Source organism: Carassius carassius, chromosome 7 (assembly GCF_963082965.1).
Source record: "Carassius carassius chromosome 7, fCarCar2.1, whole genome shotgun sequence".
NCBI lineage: Eukaryota > Metazoa > Chordata > Actinopteri > Cypriniformes > Cyprinidae > Carassius > Carassius carassius.
This window is the reverse complement of record NC_081761.1, coordinates 2,645,616-2,667,589: the sequence shown is the minus strand read 5'-3', so window position 1 is coordinate 2,667,589 and position 21,974 is coordinate 2,645,616. Positions and strand designations below refer to the sequence as shown.

The 21,974-nt window shown below is 34.4% G+C and overlaps 1 protein-coding gene across 2 annotated transcripts in view; it reads right to left on the bottom strand.

The window, feature by feature from the left end:
• LOC132143364 (glypican-6-like) overlaps positions 1 to 21,974 on the bottom strand; it is a 192,557-nt gene that overhangs the window by 29,098 nt on the left and 141,485 nt on the right. Inside the window, exons 5-7 of one of the 2 annotated variants that reach the window (XM_059553519.1) lie at positions 10,615 to 10,745; positions 8,676 to 8,819; positions 6,914 to 6,943 (exon numbers count right to left, since the gene is read on the bottom strand). In XM_059553519.1, coding sequence (XP_059409502.1) covers positions 6,914 to 6,943; positions 8,676 to 8,819; positions 10,615 to 10,745 — 305 coding nt within the window. The remainder of the gene's footprint in view (positions 1 to 6,913; positions 6,944 to 8,675; positions 8,820 to 10,614; positions 10,746 to 21,974) is intronic. The other variant, XM_059553520.1, reaches the window with a different exon arrangement.

Here is a 21,974-nt window from a genome sequence, read left to right as displayed (position 1 = left end):
ATTTGAGTAATGGTATAGTTTTTCCTATTCAAATGACACAGAAATGATTTATCACACAAAGCTTTAGTATCAGAAAAATTAAAATAATGCAAATGAAACATTTCAGAAATGTTTTTGGGTGAAATTGGGGCTTTCAAGACTTCATGCATGACACTCATCATTACACCGAGGAAACGCACAAGCTGTGGTTGTTTATTCAAATTCGACAGAAGGTGCAATAAAATATCCTTAATTATATGACTGAGCTGGAAGGATGTAGGTTTAGAAAAGCCCGTTTCGTGGGTCCTCCCTTGAAAACGTCTTCTCCGAGGTGGTCAGGAAATGCCCACATTTATGCCCATTGTGGTTATTCTGCTCATAAAATTATCTGCTGAATCTGCAAAACAGCATGACGCAGCAGCAGGCCATGCCGCGGAGGAAGAAAAAAACAGCCGCTGACTGCACTGGTGTTTTATTCACCCTACTCAGCCGCACAGTAATTGTGGCTTTGGGGGAATAAAATATAGAGTGGCTATCTGAATGCACGCCTCCATTAAACTGTAACTTAAACCATCTGATGGAATGTCTTTGTGTTTTAAAGCTATTCAAACCCTTTACTGGCAGAGTTGGTTGGACGCTGTATCAGCCAGCGCTGAGCTAACAGACTTTGTGTTTGCTTTTTTTACAAGTGCTTCTTTCTTTCCAGCCACATCCTTTGTATTTTACATGGATTTAGCCCAGGAGGCCACAGCCCGGCAACCGTAAAATGTCAACAGAGACCGTTTAAGATAGAGGCGAACGTCAACAGAGCCATAAAATAACAGATTGACAAACTGAGGTTACGCAGCCACAAAAGGAAATCGTAGGACGTCACTTGTCAAAATTGTTGATGGCTAACAATCTGAAATATTTCGATGAGTGTCTAAGAAATTACTAATTTTACTAAATAAAGACACATTAAACTGGCAATAAAGACATTTACTATGTAGTGTAAATACACAAAACATTTACAATATATATATATATATATATATATATATATATGTTTATGCAATTGGAAATGTACAGTATGTAAGTTTGTTTGGTAAAAAGAAGCAACTTCTCTGAAGAGGCTGAGTTTGAGAAAGTCTAGTTTATATAATCATACTTAAACTAAAATCACGCTGAGCCTCTTTTCCAATATATATATATATATATATATATATATATATATATATATAAAAGAAATTATATAAATAAGAAAGAAAATGAAGCAAAAAAAAACTATGTAGTAGCCTGAAAGAAAATCCTTCAGACTGTAATATCACTAGTGCTGTGCCAAAAACTGCCCCGAGTGTTGAGAAGTCAGGTAGGGTTTTTCTATTTATGACATTATGAATTTATTCAGGGCAAAGAATCTTAGCTCTCTGGCTGACCCATGTTATAAAATGTCTTCATTTATTTTGCAGGATAATTACGCTTGGCATTAACAGACAAAAGTGTGCCACTGGCAGCCTATGAGAGAACAGGGATCCAGTTGTTTGGGTTGAGCGCTTTTTGCCAAGTCCGAAATAAAATCCTTCTGCCATATAATTAAAAAGTGGCTGCAGGAATGCATATTCCCATTTTTACACTTACAAGTCCCCCAGCAGGCATATATACAGTATATACTCTCGATTCACATGACGCTGATGGTGAAGCACGAGAATGACCTGCAGATGTGTTTTTCCCAAACCTCTTCATTTATTTCCATTTCTCCTCTGGCTGCTGTTAAAAGCCTCCTACATACACAGAAGATGGAGATTAGTATGGAAATGGCACTTATAATAGCCAATGAAGGCGTATCTATTTGGTTTTCAAACAACTATCGGTTGCTAAATGAAATTCAGTTTATTTCTGCTGGAACTTTGTGACTGTATTCATCGCTTGATGCAAACGCAATGGCCAATTTTCTTCCTGTCGTCTTTCTAGACATTGGGATGCAAATTGGGAGCAATCAGTGCTTGGAAAACATACTAAATCACAGGTGATGATTCATAATGGGAGAAGACAGTTTTCAGTTCATGCATCAGTCGGCATGAGCATGTCAAGAACCTGATTTGTAGCCAGAAAAGCAACTGACTTGCATGACATCCTACAAATCACCTGCAACCATGGGCTTATCATGTAACCTGTGTCATCGGCTTGACATTCTGCTCTGTCTGTACACATACGGTGGAGATATCTGGAAGTCAAGTAATTAGTCAGACGAGCCTTCAAGCTAGATGAGGAACGACGCCTTCACATAATAAAGTGGGCCTGCATTGAGCAAACGCCTCCAAAACATCCTCCACAATGTGGATTACCATGAATTCAACTACAGATTGTGTTTTATCAACTGAAAACAGTCTAGCATGGCTTCTACTTCTCGAAACTGAATGTGCACTTCAAAAACACTTCTTAGAAGATTTTACTGGTGAATTTTTAAGGAGTTTCTCCTAGGAGTATCTTTAAAGAGAAACAAATCGCATATAGTATAGAGCTATGAAATGAAGTACACTTGTCAGATAAGTTGGTCTTAGTCAATTGATGAGAAATGTTTGAGTGCACATTGAGATCTCTTAACTTTTGACTGCAAAAAGTAGTCATTACTCCATTTACTACCTGATCTCATGACGAAAGCGTACATGTGGGAACTTTTTCGCAATACGCGAAAAATGTACCAATAAGTATATATCACTGCAGTTAAAACAGGGAGCACTTGTAATCAGTTATGGCTACAGCGTCATATTTTTCGCTTTCCGAACTAAACAAGCTTGCTCGGTAACTCAGCTGGCACAGAACTGGACTTAGGATGCAGAATCTTTGGGTATGAATCCCGTTAAAACATGACTTGTGCTGAAAGATGAGAGATCTAAAAACACGTTAGAACAGCATGTTTGCATTTGCATTTTTTATGTAACATTCACTTTTGTTCGTACTATCGTGTAGGTTTAGGAGTAGTGCAGATGGTACGTTATTTTAAAATGTCATTTAGCACTAGACTTGTGGCACCACTCAATGGAAATTTCAAGTCAGAACTGCTGTAACACGTAAAAAACCAACATCACATACAATGTTCCAAATGTACATTCATCTGTTCCAGGGGGGTTGGGGGTGGGGGAAAGAACACTCTTTTATCGCCGTTCATTGGACATTTCACATTGAATATGTCACGAAACGTACATGGAACTTCGCATTTTGCATATTGTGAAAAAGTTCCCACAGGTAAGTTTTCATCATGAGATCAGGTTGTCCATTTAATATGATCGCAGGGTGATTAGAATGTGCAATTCCAGAATTAATATAATTATACATTTGAATTTAATTAAGAGTATTCAACTAAATTCTATTCAACTAAAATTCTATTTAAAAATTAAAATATATTAAAAATATATATAAAATTAAATATAGATTTCTTTAAAAATCATAATTTCTCCATTAATATCATTGCAGTGGGATTAGTGTGCACATTCTCAGGATTTAAAAAAGGATTATTTTTAATTAGGCTAAAATTTTACGAAACTAAAATTGAATTTCAAATTTCAAATGTTTATTGAAAACAAACAAAAAAATAAAAATACTCCCGTTTCATTCCAAGTTATACATGAAGGTTAATCATTTTGGAAATTTTTATCGCATTTTTTAATGCGATTTCCCAATATTTGCATTAAAATACATGGCTAGAAGCCTGAATACTGATGTCTGTGATGTGAATGATGTAAGACATAAATCTATCAGTTCTTAAAGCGTAGGACAGCTTAATGTTATCTACACGTACTTTAACACACCTCCAGCTCAACTTCCTGACGCTATTTCGTGTCTTCCAGCATAAAGAAGAGACTCGTTACTTTAAATGGCTTGTGTTCTCATTCACTCGGCTCCCAAGAGGATGTCTATAAGTCTCAGGGCTAAGTGCTTCCATTAAAACTTCAATGAGCTATGAAACCTATGTAAATTCATTTCCTTAATCATACTTATAATACTTGGGTCACGTACAGCAAACTGCTTTTAGTTGCAAAAGTGCTCCCCTAACAACTTCCCTATTCACAGACATGAAGATCCTTCCAGGTCTCTGATCCAAATCATTTCAGACATTTAAAGCTTTAAAGATCAAGAGGGCTGCTCTACACAGGCAGCTTTTTATACGTAAAACATTTCATAATTTGATTGTAAGGACCTTTTTGTTTACTTTTGCTTGCTTAATCCTCAAGAAAACAGCTGCTTTAGCAGCTTATGTAACCAATCATAAACATTGAGCATAAAGAAATAATACAACAGCACACTGCTAAAACGTCTTACTGGTAAAAACATCCACTATACTGATAGAGAAGCACCTCATCATTATTTTACAAAGGATAGACTTTGGCTACAAATAAATAAATAAATAACACAACAACAACAAAAAAACTCCTTTTCCATAACTTGTTACATATTTTGGCCAATGGTCATTAAAATATTCTACACTATAAACGATTTTGTCTAAAGTGAAACCTAAAATCATCATTTGATTTCAATATTTGATTTTATGATTTCATGTATAATAAAATAAAATAAGTGCATCCAGCCAATCGTTTTAAAGATATGTTATGTAAAAAATTTAATATTTAAGGCTGATTTTTCTGTTAACCACTTGAAATGCATCATTCAAAGTCCTCAAGAAAAACAATTGCTTTAGCAGCTGATGTAAGAAATCATAAATAAAAACCATAGAAAAACAACACAATAACATATCACTAAAACGTCCAACTGTTAGAAAACAATCACTACACTAATAGAGAAGCATCTCATCATTAGTTTATGAAGGACGTCCAGCCTGTTCTTGCCTAAACCCTGTGCTTCAGCCTCCTATACACGTCTGCTCCCCGAGGTTAGCAGCAGTGGCTCTTTTTACGACTCAAGTCATGTACACAGTGATGGAAATAAATTGGGTGTAGAGCAGAGACCCATGAGTGCGGTTGCCAGACGCGCACAGGAAGAATCAATGTAGCTGCAGTGCTGCATTGGGACGAGAGCGCAGACAGTGCATCTTTACATTAGAGTCAGACTGCCGCTGTGTGTTTACCTGCTGCTATCTGACCACGAGCACTCATTTGCACTGATATTTTGTCATCAGCGCTGTTGATTTCGGTAGCTGGTGCAATGTTTGGCTCACAAACTGATTCATTAAAGCACAAACACAAGTAAACAGGGCAATGAGCAAGGTAGCAAATGTTGGATGGTCAGCTGTCAAAGCTCGCCAGATCTCTGACCGCAAATATGCTTTTTTAAAGATGCATTCTACTGCTACGGCTAATCTGTGTGTGTAGTACAAAGTAAAGATCTATTTAGTTTGAATAAAAATGGTCAAGTCCCATTTTGCCTCTCTCTTTTTCTAAATGAGTCTGGAGTTCACTTTTGGAATTGATTCCAAAACATTGCATCAAAGTCAAGAATTCTTGAATTGAAAACCAAAGAAAATGAATGAAAAACTGAGGCGATTATACACTTTGTACTGGTTCCACCAATAAGCGTTTAATTTCTATTCATTCCATCTCTCACTGTAACACTCCAGCAGTCTGTTCAGAGTGTTTTGTTGGTCTCGATAACTGTACGCTGTTGAATTAGCTGCGTTGGCAGCCACAGTAATTTGCTGCCACTCCACATCCTCTGTGTTATGAGAAACACTACCGGAAAACAGCACAAAGATTCACTTCCAAGCCTTTACTTCTGCGAGGACAATTTCAACTACCTGATATATGAGGCTATTTGTCAGTTAGCAAACCCATTTTTTTTCTCCAAGCAAGCAACTGATCGGACGTTTACTACAGGACAGTCCCTACAGAGCAACCTGAGCTAAAGTGCTTTGTTACAAGCTATTTATACCAGACACACACACACACACACAGACACACATATACACCGTATATTACCGTTCAAATGTTTGTGGTTGGTAAGATTTATTTTTTTTAGATGTTAAGTCTCATTTGCTCACCAAGTTGCATTTATTTGATTAAAAATACAGAAAAAAAAACAGGAATAATTTGACATATTATTAAAATTTAAAATAACTGATTTCTATTTGAATACATGTTAAGATGTATTTGATTCCTGTAATCAAAGCTGAATTTTCAGCATCATTACTCCAGTCTTCAGTGTCACATGATCTTCAGAAATCATTCTGATATAATATATATATATATATATATATATATATATATATATATATATATATATTTTTTTTTTTTTATTATTACTATTTTTTTTATTAATTGTTTGTTTTTTTATGTCGAATAAAACAATAATAAAAACAAAAAAATCTTACTGACCTTAAAATTTTGAACAGAAATACTTTCATGAATGGAAGTAACTAAATACACATCCTAAGTAAATTCAGCCCAAAATACAAATTCTGTCATCATTTACTCACCCTCATACTAGTTTATAATGCTTTTGTCTTTTTTTTTTTAAGCTTGAAAACTTCAGTCCCTGTGCACAAAAAAAGGGTAACTAGTAAAGTGGTTTGGATTGACATGATGGCGAGTAAATTACATTTATTCATTTAGCTGATGCTTTTATCCAAAGCGACTTACAATTGCTATATATGTCAGAGGTCACACGCCTCTGGAGCAACAAGGGGTTAAGTGTCTTGCTCAGGGACACATTGGTGTCGCACAGTGGATTCGAACCCGGGTCTCTCACACCAAAGGCATGCGTCTTATCCACTGCGCCAACACCACCCTAAATGGTGACAGACTCTACATTTTTAAGTGAATTATCCCTTTAATGGGAGGAAGGACCAAACAGCCTCGCCAGCACAGATATACAACACAAAACTACTCAGAAAACAAGAGAAAGTACACCAACAGATGAAGGAGAGGAGGGAGAGATGGAGAGATGGCTGGAAGCCACAAGACAAATGACGGAGGTAAAGTGAGAGGAGGGTTGGATGGCTTACGCTGTGTTGCATCGTCCTCCAGACAATCCTCTGGGATGCGTAAGCAAAAAAAACAGAGGAAAAAAGGGATTTTATTGAACGTGTGGATGAGAAAGAGAGAAACCATACCACGGGCAAACACATGATAAATATGCATTAGACAGAAAAGCAATATGCACGATTACATTTGATGAATGGCATTGCAGGGATATTCCATCCCATTCCCCTCGGTCTAAAAAACCAAGCGCATCCCCTTCACATACAAACATTTCTTTCTATCTCAACATTTATTTAACTGTCACGTCTCTGCATTATAAATTCCAGGGTTAACTTTAAACTCATCCAATGCACAGCTGAGTGAAAAAAAAAAAAAAAAAACATTCGCCCATATTGGATAGAAAGTCATTTTTTATGAATTCTCCCAGTTAGCTGGAGGCTAAAATAAGATTATGCGCAAATGCAATCTTGTTCTACTTTTAAGTCAAATTCATATTCTCATCTATTCTTGTTAAGTATTATGAGTCAGAACACTTCATTCCAGTAGAGGAACTCTTAGACACTACTTCATTATACAGTAAGTCTAACAACAAAACAACAAAATAATAAATTAATACACTAGCAGAAAAAAATATGCACACATGATTCATGGAATGTTTTAGTTGGATGTTCATCTATCTTGCTTATTTATTTATAATTTGTTTATAACTTGTTTCAAAATCATTCAGTGAACATTCAAAAATAACATTCCAATAATGTGTGCAAAATGATAAAATGGAACGTTCTCTTAATTCATATAATACAAAAATTATAACAATAATAAAATAAACATTTGCAATGCATCTTTTAACTAAAATTCAATTTTTATATTTTTCCTGTTAACTGTTATAAGTCAGAACACTCTTATTCCCGTAGAGGCACTCTACTACACTTAGACTATATTCAAAAAAAAATAAAAAAATAAAATAAAATAAAATAAAATAAAATAAAATAAAATAAAATAAAATAAAATAAAATAAAATAAAATAAAATAAAATAAAATAAAATAAAATAAAATACAATTTGTGTAATATTCAACAGTTCAGTAGCACTTTACTTAAAGCCTTTAGGTATAATCTATTATAAAGATATTTATAATGTATGTTGCAGTGCATATACTTTTCATAAATAATTGGAATCAAAGTTGAAATGCAATATAATATTTGAAGGTTTTGTTGTCATGCATTATACTTTCTAAAGCTGTAATAATTAATAGATAATATTATAATGTATTATAACTGTGGTTGTAAATAAATAAATAAATAAATAAATAGATGTATTACAAGATTTATATTGTTCTTCTTTTAGGTAAAATTAATATTTTCATCTATTATTGTTAAGTATTATGAGTAACTCGAGTTAAATGATAAAATGGAGTGCTCCCTAAATGTTCATATAAGCCAAAACAAAACAAAAAAAAGAATCTTGTTCCACTGTGTGGTCAAATTAATATTTCCCTGTTTTCTTGTTATGAGAACACAGTATTCCAGTAGAGGACCTCGATACACCCAGAAAATTACAAGCCAAAAAAAAAAAAAAGAACCATTAAAATATTAATATAATCATGAAAACTTTCACCCAACCTTATTAAGCTGGACTTTAGAGCTATCTCTACTTAATTTATCTCTAAAGAAAGAATTTTGTGTCCAGTACCACCAAAGCTTTCCCCAGCACTGCATTCTCTCAGGTCTGACCTGCAAAGGTCACCATCGCCCACTCACGCCTTCCCACGCTGCCACCCACTCACCAGTCTGTCCAGGCTGGTGCCAGCTGCCGAGGTCGGCCTCTCTTCTGGACTGTAGGGTTTAAAGCGACTGTTGAACACATCCGAGATCCCGCGGGCAGAACGGCCCACTCCAGCTGCTTTGGGATGACCGCATCCCTGAAACACCTATAATTACCAAAGAGGGAATGCATCAGTCTGTGCGGCTTGGGGATAAAAACAACTGTTGTGAAAGAGGTGAAAATTAAGAATGGAGTGCAATGACAAGGAGATATTTTGAAATGAATTGTAGCATTTCACTGTAGCTGAATTCATGAAGTGATGAAGTGTCAAGCGTAAGTTAAGCTTTGGCTAAAAGCATGTGCTGAATGCATAAATGTTCATGCTGATTTGCTCAGTGTTCTCATTTTGAGCTATACATTTTATACACTATATCCTGACAGGATCCCTGAAGCATGAAACTTACTCTATGCAAGTATGTAAATACCTACAATTTTAACTATTTTTAACAAGCTTTGTGCATAGCTGAAATTTTAAATCATTAAATTTTTCGGAAAATTTTGAATATAATTCTATATATTGAATTATATTTTATATTTTTTGCTTTCATTTTAGTTTTTTTTTTGTTGTTGTTGAATTTGTGATTTCTTTAATTATTACAATTTATTTCAGTATTTTTTTTTCATGTTTTTAGATACAGAAACGGAAATGTCAACAAACTAACACATTTTTTTTTTTTTTTTGAAAACGAACAAAAACCAATTTGAATCAGATATAAAATCAGATATAAATCAGATATAAAAAATTTTTACACATTTATTTTATATCATTTTAAATTCTCTTCTTATCTGATAGTGTCATTGTAGTCAAATTGTTAATACAGCTACATTTAGATAAAATACCATTTTGAGTTAAGTGCCTAAATTCATGCATATCAACATTTGATGAATAATTGTTTTTTTTTTTTTGTTTTTTTACAAAAATGCAATGAACAGTGAAAGACAAATCGCTATTCCAAGGATACTGACACTCAAGATTTTCAGCTGGTCAAACCAAAGGCAAACATGTTCAAATGTGTGTCACGAGAGCAATAATGCATGCTTTGCATTGACACGCTGCAGTGAATTGTGGGTGAGCTGACAGTGATGGAAGATTTTAATGGCAGGGCTGGCTCTTATGGCAGGATGTTGTCTGCACTCTGATGTGGGACGATCTGTCACTATGATTACCATTCAGAGTCTCGGGCTGACATGAACACACTGATTTCAATGCTCTCTGTGCATTTTCAATCAGGTCCTGCTTTCCAGAAGCTTTTAATGTAAAAGCAGAGCTCGACACTTGAAACACACCACACAGAGCGCATTCTTTCCAGCTTTTCTTTCTTTCATTCTTCACATTAGAATCTGAGGATCAAGCCACATTTTATTTTTTGTCCTGGCCTTCAATCAGGGAGACACGGCTTATTTCCCTTAATATGAAAGCTTGTGCTGAAAGCTTTACTACCTACATCTATCCATTTATCTATCTATCTATCTATCTATCGATCTATCGATCTATCGATCTATCTATCTATCTATCTATCTATATATCGATCTATCGATCTATCTATCTATCTATCTATCTATTAAAATAATAATCAAAATGAACATTATACATACACACATACATACATACATACAGTACCTCACAGTAAATATCACGTTTCTAAGATCCAATAAAAATGTCAATTTCTAAGAATAGGAAGAGATTCATTCTTGTCTTGCTGATCCTTCTTTGTCATTGACCTGAATAACAAACATCTCAAGACTGCAGATAACAATAGTAAAGTCATGTTCCTCGCTCAACTCAAAATAAGAAAGGATTTTGACTTCCTTCTGGTAAAGAAAAACACATGGATCTGCTCCAGCCTGAGGAGCTTCAGCCCTTGATATCTGTGTGTGTGTGTGTGTGTGAGCAGACGTACCTTGGATGAAACTTGCATGCTGTTGTCCTGCATGGCCATGATGGCCTCAGAGATCTTTACATCTATCGGCTCCATGACGGCTTCGATGTTGAAGGGCCCTTCCAGTCTATCAGCCACCAGCAGCATGGCATCTGTCACAACATGAGACGACAAACACGGTCATGTACAGGACCCACGACACACACACACACAGATGCCATGAGCCTCTCGTTCATCTACATCCACAGAAAAACACAATCTCATGTTTCTTCCTTCAAAACCTCCATATGTGGAATCTTACTTACAAAGTTATACTATATTTATACTATACTCAAGTTAACTTAAAAAAAGTCTCTTATGCAAGCAAAAAAATGTGTTATCACTTATTATATTACTATATTACATTAATATTGAGCAAAAAAAGTCATTGTTTAACACTGTATATACACACACATACACATGCATATATATATATATATATACTTAGAGAGAGAGAGAGATGACTTTAGCACTCTCTTTATTTACAAACGATTTTAGATAAACATTATTTATATATTTGAAATAACATGCACTGATTGTCCATAATAATTGATCTTCTAAATAAGTAAACATTCATTTCAATTTCATGCTGACTTTAAATAACAAAGTCTGCTATAAAATAAAGATTTCTTAAAAAAAGGGGGGGGAAAAGTAAATGTAATTTTATGAAAACAATTCTGAGCACAACACAATATGCAATTAGAGGAAAAACACCCTGTGCACCTAAGAGTACACACACAAAATGCAAGATTTCAACCTTCAACAGCTGAGACAATTCAAGATAGTTTAATTACAGCACACATGCAGCTTCTTTGGCATTTTCCAGAGTGATTTTGAGGCAAATGTACACATTACTGCCTGCCAGTGTAACTTATTCTAACAAACTGTCTTTCACAGCCAGAAACACATAATGACTCTCCATTTGTTTAGCTGCGAGGGACATTATGGAGAAACGATACGTCTCGAGATTTCAAAATATGAGCGCGAGGGAAAAACCTCAAGGGTAAAATCAATTCGCTGACACTAATTGAATCAATACATTACATGTTTTTAAGCCCGTGTGACAGTCGTATATACCACTCTGAGGGAAAACAGGAAGTTTAATGTTCATTGAGGACCTGTTGAGTCTCGTATTTACCACCAGTCCATCTGTTGGACACTTGTGCATAATAAAGGTGTTTTATTTGCATAATTTGATTTGCTTGATTGATTGCATTAAAGACATTATTAAAAGTCAACATGAAATCAAAAATGTACATTATTTACTATTTACTAATCAGCTACCATTTACTTGAAAATGCTTTATTATATATATATATATATATATATATATATATATATATAAGTACTCAAAACCATTTTTTGAAGGTACTGCATGGATATTACTATAAACTGCTGGTGCATTGCCTGATTTATTTGATCACATTATTAATGTAATGATGTAAAACATCTGGCTTTAAATGCAATCAATATTAAGAAATTAAACAAATAAACAAAATTAAGCAACATCACATTTTTTTTTTTTTTTTTTTGCACAAATCTGAGCACAATTGCAAAACATGATATTAATTTTATACACTATATTTTATGTTATATTTATTTTCTTTTGTCGGTAATGAAACATGCTCCAAACAAAGTTCAGCAATCCATAGCAACTCTTGCTTTTCTGACCGACACACAGCAGTGATTCATAACTGAATGAATCAGCTGCTTTGAACGAATCATTGAATAAATGATTCTGTGACTCACTCACAAGTGTACATCGCCACCTAACCAACAGGTGTTTTTTTTTTGACATTCATATTCAATTTATTTTCCAATATTCCATATCATATTTCTATATCCAAAATTGTATGCATGTAATTGTAATTGTACCAATTCAGCTTCTGTGCCACCTCTGATGAGTTCTGTTGTTACGGATTTCATTTGATTGGTAACAACTCTAAACAGTGTCTTATTATTCTACGTATATGCATGAATGCATTAAATGAGTAGCTTTCAGATGAATTTAACTAGTTTGGTCTTAACTACAACACTAATATATACAGGACCATATAATATACATACAATATGACTCTTCATAGTACTTCATATGGTAAACCTATATGTCCTATAACATGGTAGTACTGCAGTACCCAAAACGTTCTGTACCCAAAATTCAGTATTGTAACTACATTATCCAAAATATCATGGTAAAACATTGTAAGTGACATGGTACTATGGTAACACAACAGTATTATTTGAAGTACTTTTACAAGAAAGTGTCAAAAAGTACAATGATACCATATTTCAAAATACCACGGTATTACTATCATTATCACAGTACATATTTGTAAGGTTCCAGTTCAATACTCTCTTATTAAATCCACTCAAAAAAAAAAAAATCATATGAAGGTGTGTTATTAAAAAAACTACTAGATTCATCTTTACTGATGACAGCTCAATCATCCATCACACAAGAAAAATGACAAACAAAGTTACAATGGAGGAAAAATAAGACTTTGCAAGTGTTATTAAGTCACTTTTTAAGGTCATGCTGGCTTGTGACATTTGCAAACAAGTTCTCACTGTTTCGTGAAGTCTTTGAGTTATAAACGGATGTCATTTATACATATAACGAACGCACTCTCAATTCAGTCCAGTGTAAAAATAGTATTAAAGCAGATAAAACACTAATTAACTGTAGCTAGGAAACCAACTTTAAAAAACAGAATTGCCTGAAGAGTAAAGATGAGGTGAATTGAGGATGAAAATAAGACAAACAAATTCAACATCTGAACCGACCGGTTCTCCATTAAAGCTCTAATTTTCACAGAAGCATCTAAAGGCAGTAAGCGACTGATCCGCGGATCCAATTTCACAAGTTTTTTATGCATCTATTTATTTTATGCAACATGAAGCAATTATACTAAAAGACCATTAAAAGCCAAAAAGTATCAGAGAGATGCATGAATATACTTCAGTGATGATAATAGGATCTGACTGTAATGCCTGCAGTGAAACAGATAAAGCAGGCACAGGCCGGAATATTGTGCTTCCAGACAGATCATCTTTGAGAATTAGTGCATAACTTTATGGATGATGGAACAATACTACATCAAACCACCTGATTCATGATGTATGTGACCTCAATGGTGCAGAAAATGCAACAAAAATATTATTATTAAAAGTATTATTATTACAAACCAAAACAACAGTTAAAACATTAGTAATATTATATTGCTATTAGTGCTAGTCAACGATTATTTGCGCTTAATCGCATCCAAAATAAGAGTTTGTGCATCCAAATGTACTTTGTATATTTATTATGTATATATAAATACACACACATGCATGTTTATATCTAAGAAAAAAATATGTTATGCTTATATATTAAATATATTTATATATATAAAATATAAATTATATTAATAAACTTGTAAATATTTTCTAAATATATATATATATATATATATATATATATATATATATATATATATATATATATATTGTATGTGTGTGTCTTTAAATATATATAATAAATATGCACAGTACACACACACATATATATATATAATATATGCAAAAAAAAATGTTTTGGGATGTGATTAATCGTGATTAATCGTTGTCCACCTCTATATCAGGTTAAAACATAAGATTCATATAAACATAGGAAATATTGTAGTATTGGATTCATGTTTTATTAACCCAGAAGCTGTGTAAACATCAAATAGAAATGCAAAATGCAATGCTATTCACACTGGACTCAAAATGTGAGCATGTCAAAGCTAGAAATGTGACATTGGCTCCAGATGCTACTGATCCCTGCCGTACAAATCATAACGGCTCTCCTTCATATCAATATGATAATATTACATTTACCGGGGCTCAGTGAAGAAATAAAATCAAACCTAGCCAGAAGTATTCCTTTTCACAGTGTATGATAATTTATTAATGAGCGCCATATATAGCAGCTCATGCTGAATTGTTAATTATGGAGGCAGTTGAGTGAGAACGGATATCGCATTGCAAAGTTAATTTTATGCACTTGGAAAAAGTCCTGGCCAAAATTTACTAACCTACATTATTCATTATCAGCCTCCGCTTCCTCTTTGCTTCATAAAAAGCGCTCTAGTTTTCATTATCGCGCTCTATTTCTGTCGACAACGAAGAGACAGATTTTTTTCAGGTGATATTAAGAGGATGAAGACGGGAGGGTGCATGTGAACTATCTTTCCTCCCGTCGGCCAAATTAATCTTGACACAAATCGATGGTGAAGACACGCGATTGGCCAGTCTCACAGTCCTGTCATTAAACCTCTGTGTTATTAATTTGTGCTCACATGGAACCTATTACAGCAAACTGGAAGATGGCATTGATCGGCATGGGCTTAACCATGAAAGCGGCCAGAGAAAAAGTATTTGATCTTTTCATTAGGTCCTAGCCTTCGGTTGAACTCATAAATGCCCCCGGAAGAATGACGGGATTGATACGTGTTCCATTTATGAACAAAAGAGGGCGAGAAGTGCTCACAAAAGGCTGATTTAAGACTTGGTTGTCAATTAGAAGTGCATTGTGGGTTGGCTCCTGGCGAACAAGCGACTATGGGGCACGGAAACCCAATGCAGCAGCACGGTAATGGCACAGGCAATTAAAACTTGGAGGCTTCTATTGGCATACTGCGCTATGATGTAGGTCAGCTGAACGTCAGTGACTCGCTGCAGAGAAAGCATTGAGGTGCCTTGTTGAATGAAGTGAAAATGCAAACGACGCTTCAGGAGAAACTCGATCCTGTAATGTGATGGACGCGTTACGCTCTCAGATGTCTGTAATGCCAAGTGAAAATGGATGTAAACTAAGATTCGCGCCAATCTGAATGGTCGATTTTTCACATCAGCACAAATTGTAATGCCATGGAAAACATTATGCCTATTTTTGGGACCGTTATTATATTTTGCATTGTGCAAAGTATCATTCTACTGTAATACAAATGTGTACATGTATACAGTACATTTGTGCATGCTTTTATCCTTTATTGTACTAACGATTTGAATTAGTGCATGCGAAAACATAATGAAAATAATAATAAAAATGTGTTTGGATGTTATGCAACCCCATAACAGCTCTTTTTAATTAAATTAAATTAATCTGAATGTAAACTGAAAATGAATTTGATGGTTATTATGGTAGCCCACTGAAAGAGAGAGAAAATAATTGACAATTTCATGTAAAGTTGACTTTATAGCTCACAAAGTGATATTATTGCTTATTTTCAACTTCATTAGAAATATTTACAGTTAGTTTTTTTACTCTGAGATTAAAAAAAATGCTTCCAAACTGTAGGCAATGAATTTAACTATATGATAAAAAACGTATATATATATAATATACTATATTTACTATATATAGTAATAAAATATATAATTGTTTTATATGAACTTATCTACCTACTTAAAATAAAATAAAATAATCAGAATTATCAGAAGTATATTCTTTTAAAGTACACACATTTAATTTAAAGTGTGTAAACTGAAAAGTGGCATACAATTACAATCCATAGGCCCATATTTCACATCCTGTATCTTGTCGGTAATTAAAAAACACAATTCAATATACTCTAAAGACTTTCTTCTTTCCTTCTTCCAACATCCCCTTAAGCTACAGAGTGTGAGTGCATTGAATCTAAGAGCGCTACGTTCAGTATTAATTACTTTTGTGCATTAGCTTCCCCAAACTGATTCAAATTCAAAGGCAGAATGACATAGCTACATGTATATGGCACTTAGTAAAAGTGCTTCATCTCTGAGTGTGTCCTTTAAGTGTGGTCTGGCAGTTTAATCACGGGTCTCTGCATCTGTGTGAATGGACCCGCAGCGCCTCTGTTTGGACCTCGGCCTTTGAAGAGCACTTCTGTTTGTTTACTCACAGGACTCAGATTGGCCGTGATGCTTGGTTAGATTTCCATCAGGAGCTCGCTGGAGGTCAGAGCCGAGGCTGAGGCTGAGGCTGAGGCTGCTGTGGCGGTTACATACAGGTGCTGCTCTAGAAGCCGCTCCGCTTTACTCTCCACTCTAGATTTACTGTTGAAGGTGGACATATTGTGAAAAACTACATGAAGATTTATCAAGGGATCTAGATATACTCAATATCATTTAGTTGCAAAAAGCAAACTAGCCAGATTTTTGTATTTTGTAAAGTTTTTGAACATTTTGTATGCATGCACATGCCTATTAAAAACTTTGCAAATGCCCAATTTTTGGTAGTTTGCTTTTGGCAACAAAATATTATTTTAAGATTATTTTGAATTATAATTTATCTACATTTATAATTTAATTATTATTGTTTTTATTTTATTTTTAGTATGTGTGTTATGTGCTTTTCTATTTTCATATTAATTTAAGTTTTATTTATATTAATGTTTCAATTTCTTTCTTTCAGTTTTATTTATTTTTTCACAGTAATTCAGATGTTATGATCCCGATAGTGATAACCCTGACAAAGAACACACTAAACTGTTTTGCAATATATTCAAACAGAAAACAGCTATTTTCAATAGTAATAATATTTAATAATTTTTACTGTATTTTTGATCAATTACATACAGCCTTAGGGAGCAGAAGAGGCTTATTTATGAAATATTACAAATTTTAATTTTTCAATGCACACGAGCTGACTGAAAAATATTTGGGTGTAAAAAAGTTCCAAGTTCTTGGTTAACTATTTATGCCATTTATAAAATAAAATACTTTTGCATTCATTTGATAACAAAAAATGCTTCCTGTGTAAAAGGATTTTGTTTCTCATCCTTTTTTGTCCTTAATGGCCTAGTAAATATTATTAATTTAATTTCCCAAATGCTGAAACGTCCTGCACCATTATCCTGCCATTAATTTCACATTTTACAATCGTTAAAAGCAAAGAGCAACAACAAAGGGAATTCTTTATCTACAGACGGAAACCATCAAGGTTAAGTTTTTTCCCTTCTTGCAAAAATACAATGTTCAGGGTAAAGATAAAAATAAGGCTAAGAGATGGAGGTCGAGGAGGGCTAGGGCTCTATCAAGGGATTTGACAGACAGGAAGTGTGAAGTACACGGACTGAACCTCTCAGCATGAACCGTAGCACAGGAACGACGGATCGCCGGCACGGACTCCGAATTGATGGCTTTCATTTGCTGGGAAACATCGGCTGAACTCTCTGGCCCATAGCTCAATGGTCCATCAGCGGTTCTACAAAGTGTCTCGTTTGGGAAGATCAAGCTGTTTTGTAGACACAACGGAGTGAAAATCGAATTCTTAAACGACTAGTTTATGGCTTCCAAATAAAACTATTTCAATAAATTAGCAGAAAAGCAATGCACTTCAACAGAGAGGATTTCACATAGAAATTAACCCTTTCATTTGGATAAAACTACTAAATGATAGACTGGTTTAACTCTGCACCGCAAAATATGATTTACTTTCGCAATATTTTTGTCTTTTTTCCAGTACAAAATTAGCCCCAAATTACACTGATTACAAATGAATGAATGAATGAAAGATACTAAGTCTTGATTTCTGAAAAAAAAAATGTATCAAGCTTAAAGCAAGAAAAAAATAAAATAAATAAACATCCGCCAATGGTTAGAAAATGTTAACTTCATGGGGAAAACAACTTTTTTTTTTCTTGCCACATTGGCAGATTTTTTTCTTGTTTTAAGCAAAAACACTTCATTTTGGTTTAATTTTCACAAGTTTCACAAAGCATATGTAGCTTTATTTACCAAGTAATCAATAAATTGGCAGAAAACCAATACACTTCTGATTTATGAGTCACAATGTCAAGATAGGGAGGATTTTACACAGTAAGTACCTCTTTAATTTGGTTGAAAACCTGTTGCACTCAATAAACTACATGCCTCATGTTGTCTAAATGAGAGTTTAGAGTTCTTTAGCAAGTAAAAAACCTAAAATATGCACCACCAGGTCATGGTTTATGCACTTTTTTCTCATTTTGGGTCTTACAAAGGTGTTTTTTCTGCCTCCATATTCCCACTGTATCATAGTATATAACAGGGCTGGAGTGGGACTCATATTCAGCCTTGGAGTTCATGCCACTTTAGTTCACGACTGATTATAGGCCTATTAAAATAATGTAATTAAAACTTCAGTGTATACGTCTGGAATAGTGCACTGTTCTCTACAGCCTTGTAATTCATTGTATCTTTGCTGGCATATCTCCAACAACTGAGTTTTATTTTAGCAAGGTGCCTTTGTCAGGGGAGTCAGAAGATAATTACGTCATCATTAGAGTTGGCAATTTACTTCAGAAATGGAAAATAAGGTATAGAATAAGAGAAGCTCATAATATTTGTACTATACCATAAAGTGTTAGAAAGTTCTCAGAAATAATCATTTAGCCATAAAAGCCTGATGCTTTAGACCCTAATATGATCCTTAACATAACACCAATGGAGTATTTTTGTTTGCATCAGATGTTACACCAACGAAGCACGACAAGTACTGTCATCATTTCCCACTTTATTATGAACACGCATATCACAAAAAATTACAGTTTTGTCTGTTCCAGATGAGCCTTGACAGACTGCATCCCGGAAATTATCCGCCGACAATTTGGCCCACTTGAAAGTAACTGTAAGATTCCCCAACTGGGCCTAAGATGATTTAATTTGTTGATTTGGACAGATTGCAGTGGATTTTATTCAAAAAATGTAACATGAGCCAAACATCCGCTGAAAAGCTGCGGCAGTGTAATTGAAGTAATTGCTTCCTTACCGAACGCAGAGGCAAAGAAGCACAGCTGCTTCATTCATTGCATTCAGACGCCCAAGACATGACGTCAAAGTGCTCAAAACCGTTGTTGGGAGTGTTGACAAAATGTGCGTCTGAGAAAACAAGCCATCGCAAAATGACACAGTTGGTGCTCTTGATGGCAGATCAGTGCAGGCTTTTGACTTGTCAAACACTCTCGGACTAAATGCAGGGTTTATATACACTTTGCAAATAAGGCTTGACTGAAGCTTTTCTAAGAAAACGATCCGGCGATGATCGGTCGCCCGCTGCAGTGAACACAAGCTGTAAAAGCGTCTTTATGAGAAGCACGGATCCTAACACTGAGATTCTGTTCTGGTGTGCTTGTTTTGGGTGGGAACACACCTCAGATCCGCGCTAGCCGAGCTCCTGATGGATATGTAAACAGTCCCTGGAAGGAATGTGTGAAGGTGTTAAAACACGACAGAAAGATGATTTAGAAGTTCGGAGTTTGCAACAGACTCCAACTTCAGATACTTCAAAATGTTCCGACATAAATTTATGCTAAAGTCTAGCGCTTAATTTAATGTGCTTTCCCAAGTCTAGGTCAGGATAAAGTTTTATGAAAATAATTGGCAGTTACAATAAACTGTCCTGTCTTTATGAAATAAACATCCTATTCTTATTGGTAGCTCACAAAAGCATTTCCTGCTACAATTCACCCCCAAAATAAATGGCAAAAACTAGTTGATTTTGCATAAAGAAAAATAAATCCCTTTCGAGCTTTTTGGCAGTGTGACTGTATTGTTATGACTATATTAAGGCCTATTCACTCCAAATGCAAAATGATAAAGCAAAACAAACCAAACGAGGATGTTCTATTCACAACAAATATTTGTCAGGCTGAACAAAAAGTAAATGAATGCCAGTTCAACAGACACAATTCAAAGAGATATTCAGAACTGCAACAGCTCCAGGCATCTGGCAAAATATGTGCCTTATTGGATAAAGAAAAAATAAATCAGCATATTCTTGGAAATAAAACATCTTGCTTGTATTTAATATTACTGGTAAATATTAATAATTTTTCTACATCAATATTGTGTTAAATTAGATGCTTCTTCACATGATGGTAATGAGAACTGGGGAAAGGTTTTATATGTCACAAAACAAATTTATATTTATATAATGTTTTCTGTAAAATATAATTCCTTTTCATTTATTTTGTTATAAATAGTGAAATATAATCCTATTTACTTAAATTGGGTAAAATTAAACAAAATATATAATGGCCATAAATACAGTAGGTGGCCAACCAAAATGCCTATCACTGCAAGTCAGTCACGTGCTAAAGTTGTTCAAGAAACTACCACCAGGTGGCGCTAAGGAGCAATTTGCAAATTGACTGGAATTATATTTTGTTTTGTAAACAGGGTTCATATAACAAAATAAAACAAAAAAATAACTTTATAATAAAACGTCATACCCTTAAAAATCATTAGACAATTTAACTAAATTATATATTTTTAGAAAGTTAATTTTAAGATATACGTATAGGCTTCAGCCTAATGCATCAAAAAAAAAAAAAAAAAAGGACACAAAGGCTCTTACTGCTATTAATGTGCTTTAATTTCGATCTACAGGCTAATGAAAGTTTTTGAACTACAAAGCCTGACCTTGGCCATTGGTCCACTGTACAAGCATACATATGTGTACAAGGCTGTACATTCATTAGACTTTATTCACCAAAAAAAAAAAAAATAATAATAATCTTAACAATAAATAAAAAGAGCGAGAAATCAAGAATCAAGAATATAATAGACTAAAACTGCGACATGAAAAACTAGAAATTGTACGATTGAGAAGGTGACTTATTGTTGCGTGTTATAGGCTAGGCCTAGTTCTAACACATATTTTGGCATTAAAATAAAATAAAATAAAATAAAATAAAATAAAATAAAATAAAATAAAATACATGAATGAATTAGTCAACAAAATACAACTTAAGAATTGTGTTATTTAATTAGGCAGAACAAATTGGGGGAACACATCTAATTGCAATTATTATTACTATTGTTGTTGTTGTTGTTGTAGTTGTTTTATATAAAAGTAAAATTGCAAACATATAATATTACATTTTACAGAATAGCAGATTGTTGAACCCAAAATGTTCTTGACAGGTTGGGCGATGTTCACCTTCTCAGTCCATTTCTCTGGCATCCGCAGTGCTGTAGTCTACAGGCCTTCAGCAGGTGTCTAATGCGAGACGAGATCTCAGCGTCTCCAGGCGTCTTCTCTCTGAGGATTACATGGGGTGCTGAACGTGGGCTTGCTGTTTATTGTCAGTCTGCATATAAAGGAGCGTGTGGGAGGCTGCTGGATCCCGGCAGGAATAATTAGTCACCTAAAACGATGGAGCTGTCTTCATCGGCCAAGGACAATTTAGACTTCATCATTAAATAATTACAGAGAGGATCATCAAATACTGTGAATGCTCAGTCACATTTACTCACAGCCAGTGCTAAACAGAGCAGCAGTACATTACTACAGTGTGTGTCTCTACAGAGCTGGTAAATATTACAAACTGTGAAGTAAAGCTCTCCTTTTCTCC